Below are 23761 nucleotides of genomic sequence, written 5' to 3' on the forward strand. Positions count from 1 at the left end.
AAATACAGGAAAAAGTGTTTTGAAAAAATCACCATCATTTTCTTCGTCCATCACCACCACCATCCTCTCTCGCCACCTTCTCCCTCCCATCAGATGCCCACCACCCCTCTCTCCTCTGCACCCTCTTCCCAACACCCCCCCCCCCCCGACCTTGCTCCTCCACTTCTCCTTCTCCCCAGATTTGGTCTTAAGGAGAAAGGAGGAAGAGGGAAAGAGGAAAAAAGGCAGAAAGAGGGGGTTTTTTTCGGGGGGAGGGGCGAGAGGAAAGGAGAGAAAGGAAGGAGAAAGGTGGCCGATAGGAGAGGGAGGGAGGGGCGACGACAGTGAGATGGTGTCGGGTGGGGAGGAGTGGAGGGTGGTGCGAGGTTGGAGAAGGGGGAAGGAGAATAAATTTTAAAATTTTCAGAAATGTTCCAAAAAAAGTCAAAATTTTAAAGGTACCTCAAAACATACCATACAAACAGAAATTTTCTATGAATACATCTACAAATTTTTTTGAAAAAAAAAAAACCCTTAAAAGCACCCAATCCATACGGATTCAAACGCTTTTGCAAGAACTCTTCTAAAAAACTACCGTTTACACGGACAACTTAAGGAAATAACTCCCACAGTTCCCTGCCGGCAACAATGTAGCCGTCCCTTCTTGAAGTAGGATCACCTTTAAGGACAGTTCTTTGTCACCTTGAAATTGGTAAAAAGATCAAAGCTGCCAAAATCCAATGCCGCTTTAATAAGTATTACACCTTACTTAAAATGTGAACTCCCAACCTTGAATTCGAGATTTCGATGTATTGCAATTCAACTCCGACTCTCACACTAGATACAGGGTATAGAGACATTTGTAATACATGCATCTAAGATATTTGCAATGACAGGCATGAAAGAATCAAAAACTCAATTAAGACTCCTGTGACATCAATAGAAGTAGAAAGGGGAAATACAAGTCAATCACAGACTCCAGTCCACACTACGACTTCTCTATCAACAAGATGTAGTTCACCTATCAGCTTAACAAGCTTTACTTGTAGGCTCCCATGCCCACAGCAGATTCTCCACCATAAGGTTCAAAGTTGGCTCCGGCGTTAGAAAAGGAAACGTAGTAGAACTCGGAAACTATGCCAGTGAAGAATACGAAAGCTGCTCCTGCGGCAAAAACTCCCTTCCTAACTGTCTCACAGGAGGGAGGATCATCACCACCAAAGATCGTCCTGTATTTGGTGTGATAAGCATTCCTAACTGAACCAGCTAGCAAGCACGCCTCGGCAATCAGGAAGAACACCCTGAATCATAGCAATTTTTTGCAGAAGATAATAAAACCATCAATCTTTCAAACACCAACTTGTGTTGTAAGTGGTATTGATAATGGAGAAAAGCATTTCTCATCATGCCAATTAGATTATAACAATTACATTAAACGGAGCTAACAGCTCCGCAGCAACATACCAGAGAATAATAAAGAGGAGGACTGCGCAAGCTCTTGAACCTCCAGGTTTGAGAGCCTTGCCACAGCAAAAACATTTGCTTGCCAACATTATGATCACTTGACTAGCCATGAGGAAGAAAAATGCCCCAACACCGAACCCCGTTGCGATATCAGAGTCATAGACACAATAATTATAATCTTTCTCATTATCCGATGTAACTTTGGCCTGCCAACAAGCACATTAGAGGACCATTAGTAAGGGCTTGCTTATTGAAAAAAAGACAGAAAAGAGCTCATAATTCAAATGAAAGTTTAGCATATTAAGTACATTTTTCAGAATAACTCGAAAGTCTGCAAAACAAGATCCATCTCGAGCAGCAAAAATAAACTCTATTCAAACAGCAGACGATAACGATAATGTCCACCAGCTTACGTTTTGGTTGAACCCAAAGGAGCATATTGGGTGATTCCAATAGATCAGGTGTACAGAAGCAACAATCTAAAGCATGCATGTACAACGCGCCAGCAGTGGGAGTCGGATTATGGCAACACATCTACTAGATTTCAAACTACTACTCGCTAGAAATAATTGTGGAAGTAATATGTAAGCATTTACAGATGAAACAAGTCAAAGTAGAGACTGGCTGAATTTCAGAGAAGGAATCTTGAGATGATGTGCATGTGTAGGTCAGACAATGGTATTTAACAGGGCAAATTAAGCTGACTTTTCTGTGCAAAGCATCGTCTTCTAGTGATTGGTTTCTGTGAACCTTGACAAGAAGTCCGACGCAACATGACATATCTTTTGCATCCAGTTTCTCAATTATCATGAACAAAGCGGAACTGCTAAAGTTTGAATGGCTGCACAGAGTATGATATAGTTCTGCAGGCATCATAGACCATTCCAATCTCAATATCTGGATCTTGATTATGTGATAAACAGGATGAATCAAATGATCAAAATGGTAGATAACTTACCCCTTAGACTTCGAAGCCACTCCGAATCTAGACATGTACTTGATACTTCACTCAACTCTTATATTTCTTGATATTAATTAAACCTATCAAACAAATCCAAGAGGTGGAAAGTCCCTACTATGCAGTAATTACAAAGTAAATCAAACTCAGCAACAATCTGATTCGTAACATATGAGCGACCACATTCAAGTGAATAAACAGCGTTCCGTTCCAGTCTCCATCAGTTCAAGTGAATAAACATTGCTCGTAGCCATTTTTCTTCGGATCAATATTTGCAAAGTTCAGATCTTTGTTACTTTTTGCATTGCAAAATGGGCAATGTGGACTCAAAAAAAAAAAAAAAGGTAGAAGGTCCACAAACAATCACAACTTACAGTGCTTCTTCTTTGCTCAGCAGCAACAGCCAAACCAAAAGCAATCAGATCAAATATGAAGATAGTAACCATCAACAATTTTGAAGCCATCGGAGTAAGGCTTCTTCAGTTCACACTCTCCAGATCTCCTCCTCACTCTTTTTCTCTCAATGTACAGCTCCCCCGTTACGTACCTGGCTACTAAATATACAACAAAATTCAATATTTGAGTAATCAAGAAGAAGAGAAACCAACTACTAAAATATTTATCTTACAGAAGGAGAGAGACTTTTTACCAAAAACTAATGACAACCCAACAGTTCGCCAGCCACCATCTATAGCTACTGACCACCAAAAACAGACAGCCAAAATTCTCCCTGACAATTTTAATTTATTTACTTGTATTTTGGGTGCGTACAAGATCTACAAGTGGTGGAAAATGAGTTGCTTCGGTCCGACGGTTACTGCTCCACCGAGTAGTAACTGTAATTGGCGGGGGGATGATTGTGACGGATATTGCGTGTCGGTGACGCAAAACTTTTTGTGAAAGATAAATGGGGATCTGACGGCTGATGTAGCGGTGCGGTGTACGTTGGATCACATGATCTGCTCGTTGATGGAGCCACGTGGCAGCGGTTGACAACGAAGCATACTCTTCCTGTCGGTGGCCTTCTAAGCAGCACAAAATACAAACCCCGTCTAAACTCTCTGCACGAATGTCATACGCTGTAGTAGCCGCTTCAATCCATGGCCTTTTCTAATTTGGTTTTTATTTTTTGAACTAATCTAATCTGGTTTTCTAAGTACCCTGAGGCCTTTGTTTGCCCACATTAATCATCAAAATTTACAGTTACAACTAATGCAAATATGCTTATAACTTGGTTAATGGGCCGCTTGTCAGAGGATTTGAAATTAAGAATTTATAATGCTTGATGCACTAGTCGCTTGATTTATAAGTATGAGATTCAATGTTTAAAATCTTTTATTTGATAGATCAATTCAACACTTAAATTTAATATATTTAAATCTTAATTATTTAATTGCATTTGATACCTAAAAATTAAACATCCTAATTTATTAAATGACATTGAATTTTCAAACGATACAAGTTTACCTCAAGAGTTGTCGGTTTTTGGGGTTAAATTTGGGATTAGATTTAACTAACTAATTTCAAAATTCTGGAAAAAAAAAAAGTGGAGAAAATCAAAACTCATGAGAACAAAGTCTTAGACTCTTAGGTGTGTGCACAGGTACAAGTATAGATATGCACCTGTGCTTGTGTTCGTGAAGAGTCCTGTCTAGCGTACATCCCTATCCATTCAAGTACAAAATGATTACACGCACACTGGTCCTCATAATTTTTTTTTTCCTCTGTTTGGGCCGGGTTGAAAGCAAACATTTGAATCCAGACGTTCCCTTTGCTTTGTGTTAAAATGGGCTGGGACTTTAATGGGCTTAGGATGTCTTGTAGGTATGGGCCTTTGAGGGGCGATGCTTTGTGGTTTGGCATTGGGACACATGTGGTCTTATAACTAGTGGGCTAATATCCATCAGATCAAAACTTGCTCATGGGAGTAACACAAATCTTTAGATTTTTTTTTTTTTTAATTTTTTTATCAACTAACAACCTTTCCTCGGTTGATTATTTTAATTGATTATAGATTTTGATTTTGAATAATTATTTTTGTGATATTCTCACTTTTGATTCAGATTATAGACTCTTTAATAACTAAAAAAAGTAAAATTCATAGTCAATCAAAGATTAGTTTTTGCTGATTCTGATTATATTCTATAATCATAATAATTTGCAAAATATATCTAAAGTAAGCGAGAACAAGGCCTAAATCTTAAATGGAACAACAGAAAACAACCAAATGGAGTATTTCCATATAGGACAATGTGAATGACACTCAACTAAAAACTTTAGGTTTTAATTTCTAAAACACCTAATAATTTGAGTACTAGCTGCACAACCAAAAGTCCAACATGCTTAATGCCCAGTGATCCTTCACCCGAGAATTATGAGCACATATTGGTTGTAGTGGAAGAGAATAATATCACCAAGGAAATTCAAGAAGCCTAAAAGGAATGTAGAGATACAGTTTCTACATTTGATCAAGATTTTGCGTACGTAGGGGTAATATTTCTAGCATGGAAAGACTCTCCATAAATAAATACGGGGCAGCTGGTTATATAAATCTAACCACGAATAGTTTCCTTGGCCTCTTACTATATGACTATCTATTGCAAGAAGATTTTATAGCACAGTATCATGACTTTATTGTTTGTTCCATGAAATTTTGTTCCCTCTTCTCCTCTTCTTCTTCTTCTATATGCCACTGTTTAAATTGCGTTCCCAGGTCTACTAAGCGAAGATGGGATTCAAAGCGTTTTGCGCAATTTTTGAGGTGATCAAAGGCTCAAGATGGAGAAAAGCCTCCAAGTGGTACGCAATAGTCATGCCTCAGCTTGTGTTTCATTGTTTTTTTTCCTTGCTGATCAATTTATTTTTCTCACCATTATTATTCTATATACTTTCTTATATACGCACTTCAGAACACATTTTTTGCAATTATATACTGTTAACACTGGTCTGTTGATATTATTGAGATCGAAAAAAGCATTTCGATCACATGCAAATAGTACTTTTTGAGGGAAAGAACTTGATTTACTTGAGTTAATGTTGCCTTTTTGTTTGATATTCGCTACCCTGATGTATTCATTTACAGTTCTTTACTGGACATCATGGCCTCGTTTGGCAAGTGAGTTTTTTGGGTGTTTGTCTAAAATTTTACTGTAACTTATTATAAAAGTTGCAGAAAATTTTTTTGAATATTTTGAAGTGTATAATTTAAAAAATTTGAGAAATTTTTTAAGATTACTGTAGTTAAAGTTGTTAAAAAATTGTAGCAGACAAACTTGATCAAAAACTTGCTTGCCAAACAAGGCCTATATTTTTTGTGATAATTTACTGTGATATATTCACAGTAAGAATTTGTAATTTATATGAAGAATGCTAAAGGTTAATGCCTTTTATCTTTGCATTTTTGGGTCTATATCATCAAGTTTTCTTCCATTTTGCTGTAGAAAAAAGCGAAGCATATGAAAGGAAGTTCAACAGGCTAATACCCGCTTTTGAGCCATTTTACTTGCATGCCAAGGCTTTGACCGACAAATTTTTTACTTGTTTATCCTCTTATTAAAATTTCAACATGCATCTGGGTAGTAAAGGTGGGAAAATCCAACAAGCCCATTGGGCCAAGTGTATCTAAGACGAAAAGGTCTGCAATTAATTTACAATCTTTCTTAACTGCTAGTGAAACCCTCCTTATTTTATACTATTACACAATATAGCAACCTAAGAAATTTTTTTATTTTAATTTTTATTTGTTGCATTTCAATAAAAATTTTTCTCCTTCCCAATTTCCAAAATCTAAGATGAATACTGAGTCTATGGGGTTTAAGAGTTTTGAGTTGTGGTGACACCATTCGAACCGCATTCTTGTTTTACCACAGCAAAAAACTGATCAAGGAACTGAGGCAAAGCTTAGCAATCCAAAAGAACAGGAGGAATGCCATGATGAGGCAGCTGCGTGCTGATATTGCTGAACTTCTCCAAAATGGCCAGCATAAGGCTGCTTTATCCAGGGTAATCATAGCTCTTGATATTCCCTTTTGGTAACGTGAAATTTTCTTTGCATTAACTTTTACTCAGTGATATAGACTGTGCAGCTTCACAAGGACGAGCTTAAGTTATCAGCTTATGATCAAGTTGACAAGTTTTGTGATTGTGTTGTCAAAAACCTCAAGGATATTAGACCTGACAGGTAAGCTAATTTTGATTTCGGTCTTGCTCATTCCAGCATCTTATAGAGATTTAATTGAGCATTGCAATCATTTTTATAGTTGGACTGTTTTCTCTGTCAACTTACTGCCGCAGAAAGTTGCCTGTTGATGTTTGTGAAGCAATATCAAGCTTGATATTTGCTGCTTCAAGATGTGGTGAACTGCCAGAGCTGCATTCATTAAGATATCTTTTCAAAGGACTTCTTGGTCCGAAATTTGAGAGAGCCAATGTCGAGCTTCTGCCAGGAAACACCGTGAACTCTTTAATAAAGCACAGTCTCGTTGTTAAGTCAGTAGCAGAAGATGTGAAGATCCAATTAATAAATGACATAGCAAGAGACTACAAGCAGGATACTGGACCTCTCTCAAATGATGGTAATAATGGCATTAAAGATCAAACTCGACCCAAAAAGTTCGAGGAAATGCTGCCTGACATTGGACCGAAATTTGCCTTGCAAGATTGCAAGGATATGGTAACCTTTTGGAGTAATTTTCCTGATAGTTCAGATGGTACTGCAGGTTATGTAGCCTCTAAAGCAGCTAATACAGTTACATTCAAAGAGAAGAGTGATGACGATTCCTTGGAAAGTATTAGATCAGACGGAAAACCGATTGAAATAGAGGCAGCCCCACTCTGTTTCCATGACAGGGAAAAGCTACATATGCAAGGGGAAGATATTATGACTGGGAGTGAATACACTACTTTGGACTCCTCCAACAGCTTTAAGAGATCTTCCAACACGAATGCCGCTGATAAAAAGTGTGATCACTTGATCAAGCCAGATTCAGTAGATGCAAGATATGATACCGCAATTGCCACGAACACTTCTCAACATGAAGAAGTCATCGGGGGTCAATGTTTACACAATGACAAAGATATCAAGGCTGAATGTCACGTCAAGGAAACAAAAGAAATTCCCAGATCTCCTATTGCCCATGTACATCCAAAGCTTCCTGACTATGATGATTTGGTAGTCCAGTTTGGGAATCTAAAGAAAGAGTACATGCGGAAAATTTCAAATAAATAAGTACCTTATAAGTAGTTGAGGTGGAAAAATTGATCTTGCTCTTGCTGCCTAAGTGTTAATTGACAGTTCACCAGTCATAGCTGCGCCCTTTTGATTCTCTAGTACAGAAGCTTCATGTTAGTGTCAGTTTTTAGACACACGGAAGTTTGTGGTAAGCTCATGCAGGACTTCATTTTGCAGTATTGAAGTCTAGATACCAAAATGCATTCAAAAGTAATTCGAGTCACTATTTCTTTATCCCCTTGGTTTTACATCTGAATTTTGAATGGTGCTGGAATTTTCAAATGCAAAACATTCTATACAACAGCAATGTACATAATACCACAGTTAAAGAAGATGAACACAAGTACCTTTTTGAACAATATAAAGAAAGCTTATATTACATGAGATAATCCTAGCGAGATTCAGAAGTAAAGGAATAAATACATTTTCACACACAAACGGAGAGAGTTTACAGTGCTATTGAGAATGCTACAAGATCATATTGGCAACATTTCACAAAGAATATTATACCAATTCAAATTTATTGGACACGTGAAACAAAGAATACTCTCTTACATTTCTTCTATAGGAATTGTAGATAACCTGTTTAGATGTATATTCATTTGGCAACAAAACCCAAGGCCTTATTGAATCGAAATCATTTCATTTCTTTATCTACCTGGCACACAAAAATTTCAATTAATAATCAACTGCTTCACAAATCAAATAAAAGAATTTGGACTAGCGTACGGTCGGAACAATTCCGGGAGACTTTCAGCTTTTCCGACCAAACAATAGAAGCTTTCTGAATCCCTTGGAGATTTTAGGGGAGGTTTCACCATTGTTCCACTTTTTACGGCTGTGGTATTCAGGGCTTGTGTCACATTTCTGTGGTGGGGTTGAGACTTCAGACACAGAAACCTTGGGCAAGACAGGAAAATTTTCACTCACCATAATATCCTCCATAACGTCTGAAGCAGTGGAAGGTAGTTCATAACCGCTCATTTCAGGCTTTGATCCAGTATAATCGTTGGTCACCAGAGATGCCTTGGTTGTATCCTCAACATTAACACTCAAGGGTTCTGTTTGAGCAGAATGATTTTCAATCGGCACTGGCAAGTCTCTCTCTCTTTCAGTTTTATCAATTGAAGAAATACTGTGCAACTCCTTAATATCTTCAGCTTCCTCGCGCAAACCACCTGGTGTAGCTTTCGGCCTGCTTTGCTTGTTTTGCAATGATTTCACTGCTGCCATATCATCACTTCCAGGAGCATCAGAAATAGAAGAATATTTATTGGAATCCTTTGCACCAGTTTTCTTATCTGAGAATATCAACTTTTCTTGATTTACCTTCTTGTTCTGAGGTCCACTGTCCTTCATTGTTGCTTTTTTAGTTTGGCCTGCTTTTGATTCACTTGATGATCGCAGATCACTTGTCCGAGCAGCAGATAGGCGATCTATCGTGGAACTCCTGAAAACAGGCTTGTGTAATTTTGTTGTCTCCTGAGTTGAAGCCTGCACCTTAGTCTCCCCATTATTTGCAGACAATGTGGCTTTCTTGTTCTCCTTTGTGGTCATCCTTGAAGTTACTGCAGGGGACGCCTTGGTGGCACTTCTTTCAGCAATTCGTTTTTGGCGCTGAATGCGTAATTCTTCCATCTTCTTTCTATTCTCTTCTTCCTGCCAACGAGATGCAGAGAAGGTAAGAGGACATCGAAGAAAGTGGTGTGAATCATACAAATGCGTAAAATAGATTAAATGAGTAAAACACTATTGGATATAGTCTAATGAGCCCAAACAAGTCATTTTACAACCCTATACTAACTTCAATGTGCAAGGAGATGAGCTAATGCCAAGGAAAAGACTCTTTATACTTGTGATTACAAATTACAGGTACTGCATATCAAAAGGTAGTCGTAACTCTTGTTCTATGTGATTTCCATGGACTAATAAGGTTTGATGTTTACCTGATCAGTTTTGCTCCTGTGAACCATTGTTTTGCTTCTGGAAGGAGTGTTCCCAGATTTTGATAACAATTCTGATCTGCTCCTACTTAGTAATCCAGCTGTGGTTTTAGACCTGACTTGAGACTTACCAGTAGTGGTGTTAGTTGATTTAACATTTTGGAGCTTCTTAACATCAATAGAATCGTTTGTTTCAACATCAGACTGTTGTTTCACAGCTTCAGCTAATGAATTATCATTGTAGTCCATCTCTGGATTCCAAGGGGCAGCAACTTGCTCAGCTACCGAATGCCGTCCAAGCACCATATAGAGATCATCTGGTTCATAATCATTATTAGTTCTGATCTTATCTTGTGCATCATCAGGTCTGCTAGTATCATGTTGGTTTGCACCAGCCATATCTGCTTCCAGAAAAATATCAGTCTTTTGTTCGTCAATGGATGGCCCACCAACTGGCCCAGCTTGAATCATGAATGAGTCGTCAACGAGAACATCTTTATTGCTTTCCTTAATCTGCAAAGGCTCAACACCGTAGGCAGGAGTATTTTGACCATTAAACATCGTGTGATCTCCAGATATATCTGGTCGATTGCCAACAAACCAGTTTTCTTCTCTTTGGCTCTTCATGATGGATGATTCAGTTCCCCAGTCAGACAAAGTAGCTTGGCGATGTGCTTCTGAACCTACAAATCTCTGTGACAGTAATAATTCCTCATCTGCAGTTCCACTCTTTACTACAGCACGGACATTTTCCCCAGCATCAAAATTTGCCATATTTGGTATACCCTCATCAGCTACAGACCTTTTTCCCAACAGAAAAGCATCTGTTGCAATACCACGATTTCTTGGCACATCCTCTGCTACCACACTAAAGGACGAAAATTTTTGTCCCCCTGAGAACTTGTTGGTCATATACTCGTGATATTCTCCGGTGCTTTGGCTAGTGTCAATCGCTCTTGAATCTGAGTCTGCATCCTTCATAAGAAGACTCTGGAAAACATCCCACTCCTGAGTTCTCTTTTCTCCGTCAGTTATGGCTGCGGATATATTTTCAATGTCCCTATTAGCAAGACCATCTGTTTCATTGATGTGTTTTTTGATTCCATCCCGTTTTCTGTTCTTGCCTGATGTTGATTTGTGCCGTTTATCGAATGATCCAAGAGCTTCATCCACCTGCTGTTTAAGGGAATTAGCATCTATGAATCCATCCTCATCTGACGAATCAACTTCAGAATTGCTCTCTCTTTCTCCACTTCTTTTGGAAGTAATGTAGTTTATGTTGCGGATAACAACCTTCCGCGAAGAACTTTTTCCAGACTTCTTAGGCAACTGATCCAAGGAATGCCTTTTTCCATCATCCTCATAGTCCTCTGAATCACTTGCTGAGCTGGAGTAACTAGGCTCATTGCTATCACTATGCTTAGATGTACGCTCTTTTCTTCTATTTGAAAATTTGTCCTTGTTCTTGGAAACAGATTTACTTTTCCGATCATCATCTGCATGATGGCCCAAACCAGATTCTTCAGTACCTGAAGGCCATGGTCCATTTCCTGGAAAATATGACGGGGGAACCTGCATTCCGGGATAGAAGTAGCCTTGATATGGGGGAAACTGTTGGAATGCAGGACCTTGAAAATTATGCATGTACTGTGCCCATGGTGGTACTTGAGATGATTGTGCAAAAGTTGCTTTTGGCAAGCCATTATCTGCAAATACCAGGATGATCATTGGTGGTTGACGGTGACAGGATAGAACTAAATTGAGTTACTGTAAAAATAATAATGTTCATGAATTTAAATTTTAATGTTTGCAAAGGAAAAGAAAAAGGATATTTCAATGGTGCTTGAAATTGATACAGAAGTGATAATGCTATTGCTTTAACTAACACTTCTTTTGCCAGTACCCTGAAGGTGTGGCTATTTATTGCAAAAGCACATTGTGATAGTTCTGTGGCTTCTGTCTCATCTGGAGACAGACACTTTGGATGAAGTTGAGAAGAATTGGAGAAGCAAATATGTGGAAGCTTAAATAACATTTTCAGCCAGAAATTAAGATTCAGTCTAACTTCTTAGGTCATTGGACACTGTAAATTCAAGGTATTGTCTAACTGGGAGGAAGGCGTTACGTGTCTGATGCACTGGCTTTTGTATACATGCTTGTTGAACTGCCATGATCAAAATGGAGAATAAGAAGAGAGTGTGTTACAAGCTGTTCAGGTCTATTAATACTTACCCTATATAGAGAGGCATATCATAAATGATTTTACAGGTCCTTAGAATGCATTAAAGATGGATTTCTATGACAACAATGGGGTAAGCTGTCAAAGTTGCAAAACAGACAGATGTTTTACACTTTCTTTGAGCAGAAATAGAAGCAACGAAAACGAGATACAAGGAAGGAAGAGGATAGTAAATTAACTTCAGTTAACCGTCTATCCAAAACCATCAGACAGTCAGCAGTCAGCATTCTAAAGTTGATTTTGACCCCAGAAGTTAGATTCTTTTAAGTAGTAACAAGGAAAATGGGGAGTCAACTTTACCAGGATTAGTCTCTAAACTTCCAGGACTTGTGGTTGAGTCAGATGCTGGTGCATCTACTTGCCCATTCGGTTGTCTGCTGGAGAGAGCACCATCATTACCTTCACCAGCAATGATGATTCCAGATGTTCCCAAGTAAGAAAATTCTGGAGAGAAGGCCTGCATTGCTGCCACTTCATCCATCCAGATTCTATCGTCACTCTTTTTATTGCACAATTCCATGAAATTGTTACATGCTTCCCTGATGAAACCAGATATTAGAGTCATTCAGAGTAGGAGGGAGAGAGAGACTTGTGAATTAATTATTTTATGGAGGAAACTTTTTTTGTTCAATAATCAAGCAGAAAATGCTTCTTGTATCTAGAAGCGAACACTTTACTCGATACAGTTTAAACGTTATCCTGTTCAAGGAATAAAAAAGGACATGTCAAAATAGATCTGCAACATGAGAAAGAGTCTTGCAGTTTACTCAAGTATCAGGATAACAATCTTTATAATATGTTTCACTAATAACCAAGAGACAAGAAGAAAATTGCTCATGGCAATGCAGAATTTTTAACTCAAAAAATGAATGTCTAGATTCTAAAGCAACTGGAGGTCAGGCTTCCTTTCGTTAATGTTATAAAAGTATAAATGGAAAGAGAAGTAGAGACAACTAGCAGTCTCGAAGTACCAAAAATTGGTTTCTGAAAGAGAGTTCTAATCACACCAAGAAAAAATGATTTAGATAAGCCTGTAGGCTGAATCAGGGTATTTCCCATCTTCAATTTATGGTCAATCCATGATTTGTTAAACAGGCAAAGCTGATGCAATCCAGAGGGTCCATAACAAAACACTTTCCTACCTTAAACGATTAGCTCCAAATGCATCGCTGAATGATATCAGATCATCTATGTAATCCATCTCGAATCCTGCTACCAAAGCACGAGCATAAGCCATTGCTTGCTCTTTCCTTAGTACAGCCCTCCGAGTTTCCAAGGCACGCAAAAGTTGAACCCTGTAAATTACAAGCAGCAAACAATTATTGAGAGAAAAAATTGGAGAGACCTTAACTTCATAGACACAATAGATCACTATGACCAGGTGCCGATATTTACTTGGAATTCTCTTCTTGTGTGGCATCTCCATTTCCACTCGACTCGACCTTGACAACAGTAAACATGAAATTAATTATTGCACTCGTTAAGAAAATATCAGTAGGAATTGCAAAATGTGTCACAAAACCTATCAACCATAGTCGAATTTACCTTAGCTTGAGCAGCTGAACCTTTTGTATTCGCAACAGCCAGGGACATGTTTCCTGCTGATGACATCGTGATTGTTGAGAAGCTCAAAGTAGTGCACAAGAAGCATTTTTAATGATATAAAAACAAGTTGAAGTATACAGTTCGTCGAATCAGCCTCCTATACTAAGTAGTTTTCCCACAATTTCAGAAGTGCATGGTGCTTGGGCAGTGGAAAACAAAGAAAATCAGATCTATCTCTTTTAAAGGAGGAGGAAGAAGGAGGGAGAAAGAGAGAGAGAGAACTCCTCTTTTGGTCCGTATTTTAGCCCAAAGACATACTGTTTTGATCTCTTTACCAATTCTTTTTACATCTTTTGATGTATATGGTACCAGATTCCGAAATTTCCAATGTACACGGGGCCTGCAGCTCATAACCAAGCAATTTCATATTCTCTTTATCATAACTGATTGGAGATTATGAACTGTATACTAAAGTTCAATCCAAGTCCACAAAGTGTATGGCAGAATCTTTGAAAGTAGGTCCATCAATCTTACCGTCAGCATCAATCTGCCCATTTGCTTGTTCATTCAACAGAATTGAGTCCTCAATCTGCGTGATCTCCCTCTCAATAGTCACGAATCTCTCAAGAACTTCTGGAGTACTAACAAACCTCACGAACCTGAAAGGAACAACATGATCAATAGCATAAAAATGGAACAACTGATTAACAGCATAAAAATCTCAGAACAACTGATCAATAGCATAAAAATGGAACCTTTCCAGAGTGGCTTTAGTGAACCAAGAGGCGTTATTGGACGTAGGCCGAAGAGTAATGGAATAACCCCCTTTAGAAATCTGATCTTTTGCAGATTTGAGATGAGAAAGAAATGGTTCCAGCAGCCCAGAAGCTAATTTCTCATTCTTGTTACCAGCAAAAATTACAAGATCACACCTTTATTACACCATTAAGCAAACCAATCAAAATAAGCGAGTTTTCTCACAAATAAATGGACAAATTTGCATGAAAAAGCACAACTGTTTTACCTGGTTCTAGTTGGTGTAAGCTGAAACAGAACATAATCAAGATGGGTTCTCGAGTCCATACTTTTTCACGCACAAAAGCACACACTCAGAGAAACAAAGAAACAGGAATCAGAAAGTCTTGTTGTTTCAGCACATTAGTCTTCTTGGAAGATGATTCTTGCAATTCTTTAATCAGAAATTTAGATAATGGACAGGAAAAGGGGAGGCGATGAAGCTCCTGGGGCACATGCTGCTACATGCTGGCAAGTGAGTGAATGTGAAACACAGGGAGGGATTTCTACCGGGATTCAAACGTGGGGTCCACTATCCCCAGCCGACATGTCCTCTCAATAGTACTATAAATAAAAAAGTAGCAAGTTCATATCAAGGTAGAAATTGGTGCCTATTTCCCTTTCATAACTCACAGTTTTTTGTATGAGTGTTTCGATAAATGGACCCTGCGAAGAAATTGGTGCCTATTTGATGATCCATATTCTGTAGCATAGTGAAGGAATATTAGATGTCTGCGTCAGAAATAGAATTATGAATAATGTATTGATAGGAACCAGGAAGGAGCCATTGGCAATTTGGATATTGGCCCATTGTTAGAGGTTAGTTGAGAAGTCGTTTCAGTGTGTTGTTTAGCCTTATAATGCAGCTGTTGTAACTTAATAATCTTGTGTTTAAAGATAAAGAGGGCTCCTCCATTCCGGCAGCAGTTCCATTTGGTTTACTGACAAACCACCTCACCATACTGCAGCCTTCTTCTCTAAGAAGAGAAATGCAAGAGGGGGTGGGTTAAAATCTTTGATCAAAACTGGCATTGCTTTACTTTGCTGTCACTCTCAATGTTGTAGTAGAGTAAGAATGAGGGCAAGGAATAATCAATTGCATTACAGGTTGGAGCTGCACCTGATTGTATGAACCAGACTTTTCCAAAGGAAAAATATCCACTACTTGGAGCCCTTCCTTCTAACCAATACAACTGGACCTCTTTCTTTCTTTTTTATTTACTTTCTATATACCTTTTCAATTGTTAGGAACTGTCCCAATTTCTATATACCTATGTGTATTTCTTTCCTTTGACACTTGTTATGCAGCCAAGCACGAGAACAGCGATACATTCTATATTAATCATCATCAAGAACATCAGCTGATTCACTAACATGTGTCAAAGTGGAACATAACATATATATATGGATCGAGTAGTAAAAGAATGTTGTTGAGAAGATGTTCCAAAGAAAGAAAGCGGTTAAAATATGATTAACCTCTTGTAAAACGAATGTCCTCCCCGGATGAAAGAGGAAGAGGAAATTAATTATGCATGTGTGGGTGATTTCACAACTGGCAACATTTGTCTTTGTTATAATCAACTTGGCAGCAATTATTGGTTTGACTAATTACAAATATCATTGGATAATTATCATACACATGCAGAACCGGGTAGGACTAGAGTACTAGACTTGATCATACTCATTCACAAACCTTTTCTGTCTCGTAGTTTTAGCTGTAACTAGTACTGTTGTTGCTGTTGATCTTGCCTGGCCCGTCAAATATTCAGATCTAGTTCTGGGACTAATTCATGTTCCCTTTTTTTTTTTTTATTAATGATGATTAGTAACACAATACCTGCAGATTCCGGAAAAAACATATATCAAGACAAATAACATTCCCTTTCATTTGTGTTCCTTTGCTCGGTGCATGAATGTCAGAGATATACATGAATAGCATCTAACAAGAAAAAACTCAAAGGGAGAGAATGTAAACAAGAGATTTCGGGTTCGAGTCCTTCCGCTTATACTAAATAAAATACAAGAAAAAACCCGCGGTAGGGAAAAATTTTTCTTCAGATAAAACTTGCCTGGGCTATACACAACATATACCACAGAAAAAGTTGTGTACTGCTACACTAGATAAAATCCGACCCAATTTCCCAGTTTGAATTATGGCCCTTTCCTCTACTTGGACAAAGTGGGATCAGAAGTAGCCATCGGAGTTTGCATCTTGTGAATGAATAAGTTTTAGGCTGGTTAGTATGGATGGGGGCTGTAAATGGGCTTCCAAGCCTCCATAATAAATGCCAGGAGCCAAACCACCCCCCCCCCCCCCCAGGTTAATATATAAGTTGCTCATAATTTGGAAACCCCACCCCTGCTTAACTTCCATAGTTACATAATACTAAATCTAAAATTTGAGAGCTCCATGGTAAGGGATTAGTCAAAATTTTAGCAAAAAGTTGGGGGATAATTCGTTTGGGGGAACGAGGAAGCATCTTAATTAATCGCATTCTGCTTAATCAAGACACGGAGTTGGGGGAAAGAAAAAGGCGTAGAGCAAAAAATGATGTCCTGAATAAGTAACATTTGTCGGTCTCAATTTTGTGGTCCTTAGGTGAAGATGATTAGACAAAGTCCCTTACCCTCATAAAAGGATATTTATTGGAGATTATTTGTGACATTGAGTTACCTTTGTTTAGTTGGATGCATGCCTCACTTTTCTATTTTTTTTAGGTAGGAAGAAGTTTGGATAAATTCAGCTCCAATCCCCTTAGGAATTAGGGGCATGCATTCGAAACTACTACTATAAGTTGCTCACTTTTCTATCATGATACTGACCAAATGACTAGATTATTGGGTCCCATGATTATACCAAATTTTCATTATTCCGTTCTTGATTAAAAAAAAAAAAACTTTTAGTTTTTAGATGCTCATTCTAAAACTTTGTGCCCTCTAATGATCACCATCCATTAAAAGAAAGATATGCTAAACTAGGTGCATACGAAGAATAGGAGAATTATGAAAAAGATAATCAGTGGCCAATTAGGTATTTGGGTTTTTCTTTTCCTTTTCCTTTTTGTTTTGTTTTGTAGTAGTGGCTGACAAGATTCAAAAACATTATGGGAGAAAAAACCATAGTACTTTATGAGAATGTAGCTGGAAGGCTTTAGCATCATTATTATGTTATTGTAATGGTGGGCATTAGTGATGGACTAGATCAAACATGTAACTCTTAGACTCAGTCTCGCCAAACAAGGGGGAAAATAAACAACAACAACACAAAAAAAAAAGAAAGAAAAAGAAAACAAGACTCATTCAACAGAGTCACAGCGTCAGCTTTTTCTGTTTCTTGAAAATTTTGGGGAACAAAATCCAAATTTTATAAGAACACAGGTGAAAATTTAGCATCATTGGAGGCCTATGGTGAATCCCAAGATTTCCCTCGGGACTCTGAAGTCTGAGGGAGTTGATAAAAGAATAATTGTTAGACTCGTTCTTGCAGGACAGGGGGACAAAAAGAAAAGGAAAACTATTGACTCGTTCATATACTACTAGTACTGCCATTTTCTGCATTCTTAGGCTTCTTTTACCGGTTGATGGCCTAAACCAAATGAGGAGTCCGAGGGTCAGGTTCATACACAGCCGCTGAGAATTTGTTGAGCCTTGTGAGGGGCAGGTGGGCTTTTCTCTTGTCCCCGGTTTCATGTGATTTTATTCAATAAACCCACCTTCTTTAATGATCCTACTTGGAGGTTGGAATTTGCGTCTGTCCCCATTGTTACTTTTGAGTATTTTCACATTTTTATAATTTCCACTTCTGGAAAGTATTGGAAGCATAGACATTTTAAGTGGATAGACAGCTTTGAACAAGTAAAAAATGTTCTTTCAAGAAATAAAAAAATAAAAAGGGAATGCCAAACAGTTCTCTCAAGGTGAAAGAAAGAAAAAAATCTTATAAAAAAATATAATGTGGAAAAAAAGGACAAGAACAAATCAAATTTTATCATTTTAATAGACGTTACGGTTGGCTAATTATTCCTAATTTTTTTAGTAGAAAGAACTACAAATCCTGGTAAACGAGGATTCAAATCCTAGCTGATAGTTTGGAGTAGAAAGGTAAAAATTAGTTAAAAAAAAAAAAAAAAAAAGGGAGAGGGGGCGGGTGTCTTTATTATTTTCGATATTACCAGGCCTTTGATTAAATATTATTAATTTTGTCAATTATTACGTGCAACTTTGGTTGGGCCTTTAGACGTACAATTTGGGCTTCAGACAAATTCGTAGCTCCACCAATCCAATCCCATGTTTCTAATGCGGCGTCCATTTCCGACTGTTAGTTATGTTGCCCTCCAGCCCGGCTGGCCGGCTCAATTCATCCACAACTTAGCACCCCGTCGTATCTTGAGAAAACAACAGTCAAAATCGACTTGTTTGAAGGGTCTAGGGAATAATTCGTCTGAGCACCCCGAAGAGAAAATTAAGTTTCGTCCTTTTATGTCTCTTGTCAAAATCACTCGGTTATAACATGAATTTCAACGTCCTTTCCGTGGAACTTCCCACTAAAAATATATGTCAAAACTCCAAATCAACGTTAAACGTTCGAACTGGTAGTAAACTCGAAAATTCTTAACACAACACATAAACTATACCAATGTTGTTCTTTAGTAGAACGTGGTTAATGATCAACAGGCCGTTTTGAGAACCCTATATAAACTGCAAAAGCCAAAACGAATTTCATTACACACTCAAACAGCCAAAAGAAAAAGAAACACATTCTATTTTTTTTTTATTGCAATACTCAAAAACCCAAAAAAAAGAAGAAGAAGAAGAAGAGGGTTTTGAAATCTTCATAAAAAACCATGCAGCGTTCAGTGGCCAAGAACATACTCCAACGCCATGTTCTCAGCTACCAAAATCCGACCCGTCTGATTAACAAAATTCCTCAGCCACCATGCGATGTCTTCATTAACCACAGGGGCGTTGATACTAAGAAAACCATAGCTTCCTTGCTATATGATCATCTTGTTCGGCTGAGACGTCGTCCATTTTTGGACAACAAGAATATGAAGCCGGGCGACAAGTTATTCGAGAAAATCGATACTGCGATAAAGGGGTGCAAGATTGGAGTTGCAGTGTTTTCTCCTACATATTGTCAGTCGTATTTCTGCTTGCATGAGCTGGCCCTGATCATGGAGACTAAGAAAAAGGTGATCCCTATCTTCTGTGATGTTAAGCCATCACAGCTTCGTGTTGTGAACGATGGAAGGGTTCCCCCGGAGCAGATTGAGAGGTTTAACATGGCCCTAGAGGAAGCCAAATTCACCGTAGGCCTTGCATTTGACTCCACCAAAGGGTAAGAAATAAATCTTCATTCTTGTTTTTACTTTCTTACGTAAAAAAGAACGATAATTAATTAGTTATCGCAGATGAAAATATGCATTATGGACTTGCTATATATGCTCATTGTTTAGATACGATTGATTCTGAACCAAATGGATATGCAGTTCAATTTCAAGACATAATTTACTTATACTATTAATTATGCAGACTCAATTGTGAAGGAGGAGTTCAGATTTTTAGAGATCTTGGGTTCAAATCCTCAATTTTCATTCCCGTTTCTTAAATTTAAAAAAAAAAACATAAATGAAAGAAAACAAAAAGATAAAGAGATTGATAGCACGATTGATTTCAAAAGTTCAAACACTTGCGTTCTTGGGAAATTTATGATATGTATGTGTTGTATGTTTCCTTAATATTGAAATTAAACTTTATTAATTAATTGTTGAATTTCTTTATTGATTAATAATGTCTGTGTGGAAATTAACAGGAACTGGTCCGAAGTGCTAACGGACGCAGCAGAGATAGTAATGGAGAGCTTGGCTGAGGTCGAGAATGAAGAGAGAATGATGCACATGAGAATGCTAAAGTCCCCTTCCGATGTGCCCAAGATTTGCTCCACCAACACTGGCAACTGATCTTAAAACCAAGATTTTGACCAAAATAATACATCTGCTGAGTTTTCTGAACGAAGCCAATAATTAACTAATAATCTCCCTATATTCATTCAATTCAATTCAAATTCTTTCAGTCTTGCACGGTCTCATTCGTAAATAAGGTGACATCCCTACATATACATGTCGTTTGTCCCCTTTGACTATATCTTTTACCAATTCTTTGAAGCGAAAATTCGTTGTAATTGTTCTCCTACTTAAATTTTCTTTGTTGGTTCTCCAAATTAATGCTGCTTGTATCACTGTAACTGAGACTCGAATGAGCGTTGTACTTTTTCCTGGAAAGCATAAAATAAAATAAAATAAAGCACTGTATTCACTGAAGTCATTTATTAATTGACTTTTTTTTATTATAATGAACATAAACTTCTGCTTCTTATTATTAATATTATTTTCCAACAGAAGGTGATATCCCAGTTTAGGCAGACTAATCCACCTCTTGACCTGCAAAGTTTTGTCCAGGGATACGAGCGCCATACCATAGGATTCGAACTGGCGACCTAGGGATACTACCGCATTCCTCGTTGGGGGCTCTTGCTAATTATTAATAGACTAGGAGAGGTAAACCGCGCTTCGCGCGGTGGAATATAAAACGTGAATGCCCATGAAAGATTAAAATTGTGTAAATAATAGTTGGCTTTAGTGATAAGTAATATTAGATCAGAAGTAATAGTGGAGGTATATGTATTGGTTAACAATCGAAAACTGTTGAACAAATGGAACAAGCTAATCTGGTAATGGATGCGATATACTAATTTGGTAATCAAAGCTACTAATATATTAAAGGTGAAATGTATGATGCCATGGATACATGATTTCTATGCTGTTGATTCCGAAAATTAAAACAGCAAGGGATGTACGGGACTGGGGTATGAATACAAGTATTTCTCCTTGTTGAAGACCATGGAGACATTTGTATTTCCGAAGAGCATTTTGAATTTGCAGAAGCCAGCAGCATCGATGCAAGAAACGTAATGGTTAAACGAAGGCGCCAGTATAAAGACCAATACGAACGCGCAATGTTGACTAAACTCCCTTGTTTCTCAGCAAGGCGGATACCATCGATAATTGATGCATGGTTGAGTGCATCAGAAAAAATGGCAACTCTTTCATCCCTTTTAGGTTTTCCCCCTTCAGCTAACAGCAAACCAACACTTCCAACTGCTGTGATAAGTGCCATGTTGGCTGCAAAGCCTGCGGGACAGAGAAGGCAATCCTAATATGTGATATTAGAGCAAGAATTCATTAGTCTAAATCCAGCAGCATCAACCCTTCATTACGATCAAAAGCATAGCAGGTAAAGTTTGACCATCTATTGACCATAGTACATGAAATAGGAAGTTACATCCAATTTGTTTATACGTAACATATGTTGCCTTCTAAAGAAATGAAATCTATAATGAATATATTGCTGCAATAGACATGGGAGGCAAGAACCAATTCATTGGGTTTAAGCTTCATTGCAACCAAGACCTAGTTGAATCACACCTAACTAAAAATTTTGTCATATGGATTGTCATAACCACTTTTCTTATCACTTGATTGTTTAGAGTTCTGAAATAAAAATGTTATCAATAAAACCTTTTTAAAAATCTGCATTTACTGGGTACTGAATGAAAATTTTGAAACTACCTCTTTCTTCTTTAAGTCTGCCAATGCCGACTCCAGCAACCTGTGGTTATTTGTGTAACTACAAATTAATGCAGAACCTCTAGGTCCCATCCCATGCAACTGAGCTGCCTAATTTGTCAGGGGAAACCACAACACAACACAAGTTATTAACCAAAATTCTCCATTTGATATCAGGAGAATCCATAACTCAACAACATATTGATTAAAAAAAAATTACCTTTACTGCGGCCTTGATAACAGTTGGGTGGGAACTCAAGCCTAGGTAATCATTCCCAGAGAAAATTAATAACTTCTTGAACTTTCCACCACATGGCCCTGCTCCATCATCATCCTCACCATTCCCAATTACAGTGTCATCCCCTGTTTTATCAATTCAATAAAGCATAAAATACCAAAACAATGCACATGCAATCCGTGACAAGTTTTCTACATGCTTTTCTTTTCTTCATCCTTAAAAAATATAATCACAGCAAGAAACACGCATAAAAAAAAGAGCTTCTTCTCAAACAAAATTAATCACTCCACAAGTTTTCAGTAGGTAAATGGGATGGAGGGAAACAAATGTAGTACCGGAATTGGGAATGTCTTAAACATCCAAGGCGCAAATCCCGTGTGAAAAAAGCCACAACTGGGCATTGCTGACACAGAGGCATTGCTGACAAAGGTCCTTAAACAATTGGTTATTGGAACTAAACTGTGAATGTGGGAGGATAAAGGCTCCTCATTATTTACAAGCAACTGAATTACAGATCAAGTTAAAAAGTAACCTAACAGACAAAATACAGTCCATACATAACATCAGACTCAAAGGCTCAAAAGATCAAGAAGGCCAATAGCCAAGAGCAACATGGCAATCGGAAAAGCAGCCTTGATCCTAACACAAATAGCAAGTAACAACTGTGAACTTGGCGATGGCCGTTGACCTAATCACATATGAGGAATGCTTTATATAACACAACAGGTTCTTCCGTTCTAGGCGACGGCAAACTTGTCTATACAGGCCAAAAAACTGCACAGATAAAAAATGGGGATAAGAAAATAGCTGATAGCAAGGCACAACTACAGTGAACAAAGCTCCGAGCAGTGGAAAGGAAAACACAACCTCGTCATCAACTGTCTAGTACAATTGAAATGCACTAAGTCCAATTATCTTTTCAGCTTCAGCACCCAGAGTGACAACACTTACATAGCCAGTATCGTCATGAATAAAAAATTCTAATCCATACCCTACGCAAGCGAAAGGAAATAACCAGCAGGAGAAAACAAAGCCATTTGAAAAAAAGACTAATTGGAACCAAAGCAACTAACTAATACCAAACATGGAATGAACCTTGGAAAAATATACATTCCCAGGCCGCAAGAAAGACACCTAATCCCTAAGGTAGTGGAAAAATCATATGAATGATAACAGTGGGGGCAGGCGAGATGCCAAAAGCGAGTCATTGGACACGCAATTTCAACACGGCCCTTAATCCAAACGGTTGCTCGATCCTCAAAACAACATAGAGTAGCAACTACTCAGCAAAACAACTACAGAAAAGGGGAAAAACAACAGCAAAGGAAAAAGCTGCGGTATAAAAATAGAAAGTCACTAACAAAGCGAGTGAAGGATGCAACGCTGGAGATTGCAGTAAGAGTTGGAGCACGAACATGAGGTAAAAGAATAGCCGGATCAACGTATGATTTATTGTCAAAAATCATATGGACTAATTCCAAGACATTTCTTTCACACCTACAAGAAACAACAAAGAAAAGTAAGCCCATAACAGAATAAAAAAGGCCACACACTGATGAACAGCAATTCAAAAGTATAAAAACCAACCAGCAGTCAAGCTCGCGTGCCTCCAAAACATCAAGAGCAACAAGTATAACAGAAGATGGCTGGGTCGACAATGATATATCTAGTACAACAAAACAAGCGAGGCAACTAAAAATAAACCAACCAGGCATCAAGGAAACAAAACATAATGCACAAGAAAA

General features: G+C 38.0%; 5 protein-coding genes across 14 annotated transcripts; 2 read left to right on the forward strand and 3 right to left on the reverse strand.

The window, feature by feature from the left end:
- Window positions 1-748: 748 nt before the first annotated feature.
- Window positions 749-3302, reverse strand: LOC113688035 (uncharacterized). 2 transcript variants are annotated; one of them, XM_027205620.2, is made up of 4 exons: window positions 3051-3302; window positions 2776-2952; window positions 1444-1649; window positions 749-1280 (listed from the first exon to the last, which is right to left on the reverse strand). In XM_027205620.2, exons 2-4 carry the CDS (start codon window positions 2863-2865, stop codon window positions 1019-1021), a joined length of 558 nt encoding a protein of 185 aa, XP_027061421.1. In that variant the 5' UTR covers window positions 2866-2952; window positions 3051-3302; the 3' UTR covers window positions 749-1018. The 2 variants fall into 2 exon arrangements, with proteins under 2 accessions (XP_027061421.1, XP_027061419.1); XM_027205618.2 differs by having other exon boundaries at window positions 2776-2955.
- A 3032-nt stretch (window positions 3303-6334) lies between these two features.
- On the forward strand, window positions 6335-7628 carry LOC113743541 (uncharacterized). Its single transcript, XM_027271595.2, has 3 exons — window positions 6335-6403; window positions 6487-6581; window positions 6695-7628. Exons 1-3 carry the CDS (start codon window positions 6335-6337, stop codon window positions 7626-7628), a joined length of 1098 nt encoding a protein of 365 aa, XP_027127396.2.
- LOC140004047 (COP1-interacting protein 7-like) lies at window positions 6956-14717 on the reverse strand. 9 transcript variants are annotated; one of them, XR_011814530.1, is made up of 11 exons: window positions 14383-14684; window positions 14114-14290; window positions 13893-14017; window positions 13359-13414; window positions 13209-13255; window positions 12956-13108; window positions 12114-12352; window positions 9578-11280; window positions 8562-9290; window positions 7633-7726; window positions 6956-7425 (listed from the first exon to the last, which is right to left on the reverse strand). XR_011814530.1 is itself a non-coding variant. In XM_072049204.1 (10 exons), the coding sequence occupies exons 1-10, from the start codon at window positions 14439-14441 to the stop codon at window positions 7703-7705; spliced, it is 3312 nt and encodes a 1103-aa protein (XP_071905305.1). In that variant the 5' UTR covers window positions 14442-14684; the 3' UTR covers window positions 6956-7702. The 9 variants fall into 9 exon arrangements, 6 of the variants coding, with proteins under 6 accessions (XP_071905305.1, XP_071905304.1, XP_071905303.1 ...); XR_011814529.1 differs by having other exon boundaries at window positions 6956-7554; XR_011814528.1 differs by having other exon boundaries at window positions 6956-7558.
- A 4254-nt stretch (window positions 14718-18971) lies between these two features.
- Window positions 18972-20473, forward strand: LOC140006335 (probable 2' cyclic ADP-D-ribose synthase BdTIR). Its single transcript, XM_072048158.1, has 2 exons — window positions 18972-19491; window positions 19966-20473. The coding sequence occupies exons 1-2, from the start codon at window positions 18998-19000 to the stop codon at window positions 20111-20113; spliced, it is 642 nt and encodes a 213-aa protein (XP_071904259.1). The 5' UTR covers window positions 18972-18997; the 3' UTR covers window positions 20114-20473.
- A 431-nt stretch (window positions 20474-20904) lies between these two features.
- Window positions 20905-23731, reverse strand: LOC113687653 (uncharacterized). The gene is made up of 6 exons (XM_072049822.1): window positions 23604-23731; window positions 23378-23513; window positions 22411-22519; window positions 21999-22141; window positions 21782-21889; window positions 20905-21365 (listed from the first exon to the last, which is right to left on the reverse strand). The coding sequence occupies exons 1-6, from the start codon at window positions 23729-23731 to the stop codon at window positions 20922-20924; spliced, it is 1068 nt and encodes a 355-aa protein (XP_071905923.1). The 3' UTR covers window positions 20905-20921.
- Between the last annotated feature and the right edge of the window lie 30 nt (window positions 23732-23761).

Source organism: Coffea arabica, chromosome 5e (genome assembly GCF_036785885.1).
Source record: "Coffea arabica cultivar ET-39 chromosome 5e, Coffea Arabica ET-39 HiFi, whole genome shotgun sequence".
Classification (NCBI taxonomy): domain Eukaryota; kingdom Viridiplantae; phylum Streptophyta; class Magnoliopsida; order Gentianales; family Rubiaceae; genus Coffea; species Coffea arabica.

What these genes read in the sequence shown, in the direction of transcription:
- LOC113688035 (XM_027205620.2), bottom strand. Translation starts at nt 2,865, where the DNA reads ATGGCTTCAAAATTGTTGATGGTTACTATCTTCATATTTGATCTGATT. An exon ending in CTGAGCAAAGAAGAAGCACT is followed by an intron (nt 1,650 to 2,775) that starts GTAAGTTGTGAT and finishes GCTTGTTGGCAG; the next exon opens with GCCAAAGTTACATCGGATAA. An exon ending in CTCCTCTTTATTATTCTCTG is followed by an intron (nt 1,281 to 1,443) that starts GTATGTTGCTGC and finishes GCTATGATTCAG; the next exon opens with GGTGTTCTTCCTGATTGCCG.
- LOC113743541 (XM_027271595.2), top strand. Translation starts at nt 6,335, where the DNA reads ATGAGGCAGCTGCGTGCTGATATTGCTGAACTTCTCCAAAATGGCCAG. An exon ending in ATAAGGCTGCTTTATCCAGG is followed by an intron (nt 6,404 to 6,486) that starts GTAATCATAGCT and finishes TAGACTGTGCAG; the next exon opens with CTTCACAAGGACGAGCTTAA. An exon ending in AAGGATATTAGACCTGACAG is followed by an intron (nt 6,582 to 6,694) that starts GTAAGCTAATTT and finishes TTACTGCCGCAG; the next exon opens with AAAGTTGCCTGTTGATGTTT.
- LOC140004047 (XM_072049202.1), bottom strand. Translation starts at nt 14,441, where the DNA reads ATGGACTCGAGAACCCATCTTGATTATGTTCTGTTTCAGCTTACACCA. An exon ending in TGGGCAGATTGATGCTGACG is followed by an intron (nt 13,415 to 13,892) that starts GTAAGATTGATG and finishes CGATGTCATCAG; the next exon opens with CAGGAAACATGTCCCTGGCT. An exon ending in GTTCAGCTGCTCAAGCTAAG is followed by an intron (nt 13,256 to 13,358) that starts GTAAATTCGACT and finishes ACTGTTGTCAAG; the next exon opens with GTCGAGTCGAGTGGAAATGG.
- LOC140006335 (XM_072048158.1), top strand. Translation starts at nt 18,998, where the DNA reads ATGCAGCGTTCAGTGGCCAAGAACATACTCCAACGCCATGTTCTCAGC. An exon ending in GCATTTGACTCCACCAAAGG is followed by an intron (nt 19,492 to 19,965) that starts GTAAGAAATAAA and finishes GGAAATTAACAG; the next exon opens with GAACTGGTCCGAAGTGCTAA.
- LOC113687653 (XM_072049822.1), bottom strand. Translation starts at nt 23,731, where the DNA reads ATGCCTGGTTGGTTTATTTTTAGTTGCCTCGCTTGTTTTGTTGTACTA. An exon ending in TTGCATCCTTCACTCGCTTT is followed by an intron (nt 22,520 to 23,377) that starts GTTAGTGACTTT and finishes TCTGTAATTCAG; the next exon opens with TTGCTTGTAAATAATGAGGA. An exon ending in CTCTGTGTCAGCAATGCCCA is followed by an intron (nt 22,142 to 22,410) that starts GTTGTGGCTTTT and finishes TTGATAAAACAG; the next exon opens with GGGATGACACTGTAATTGGG.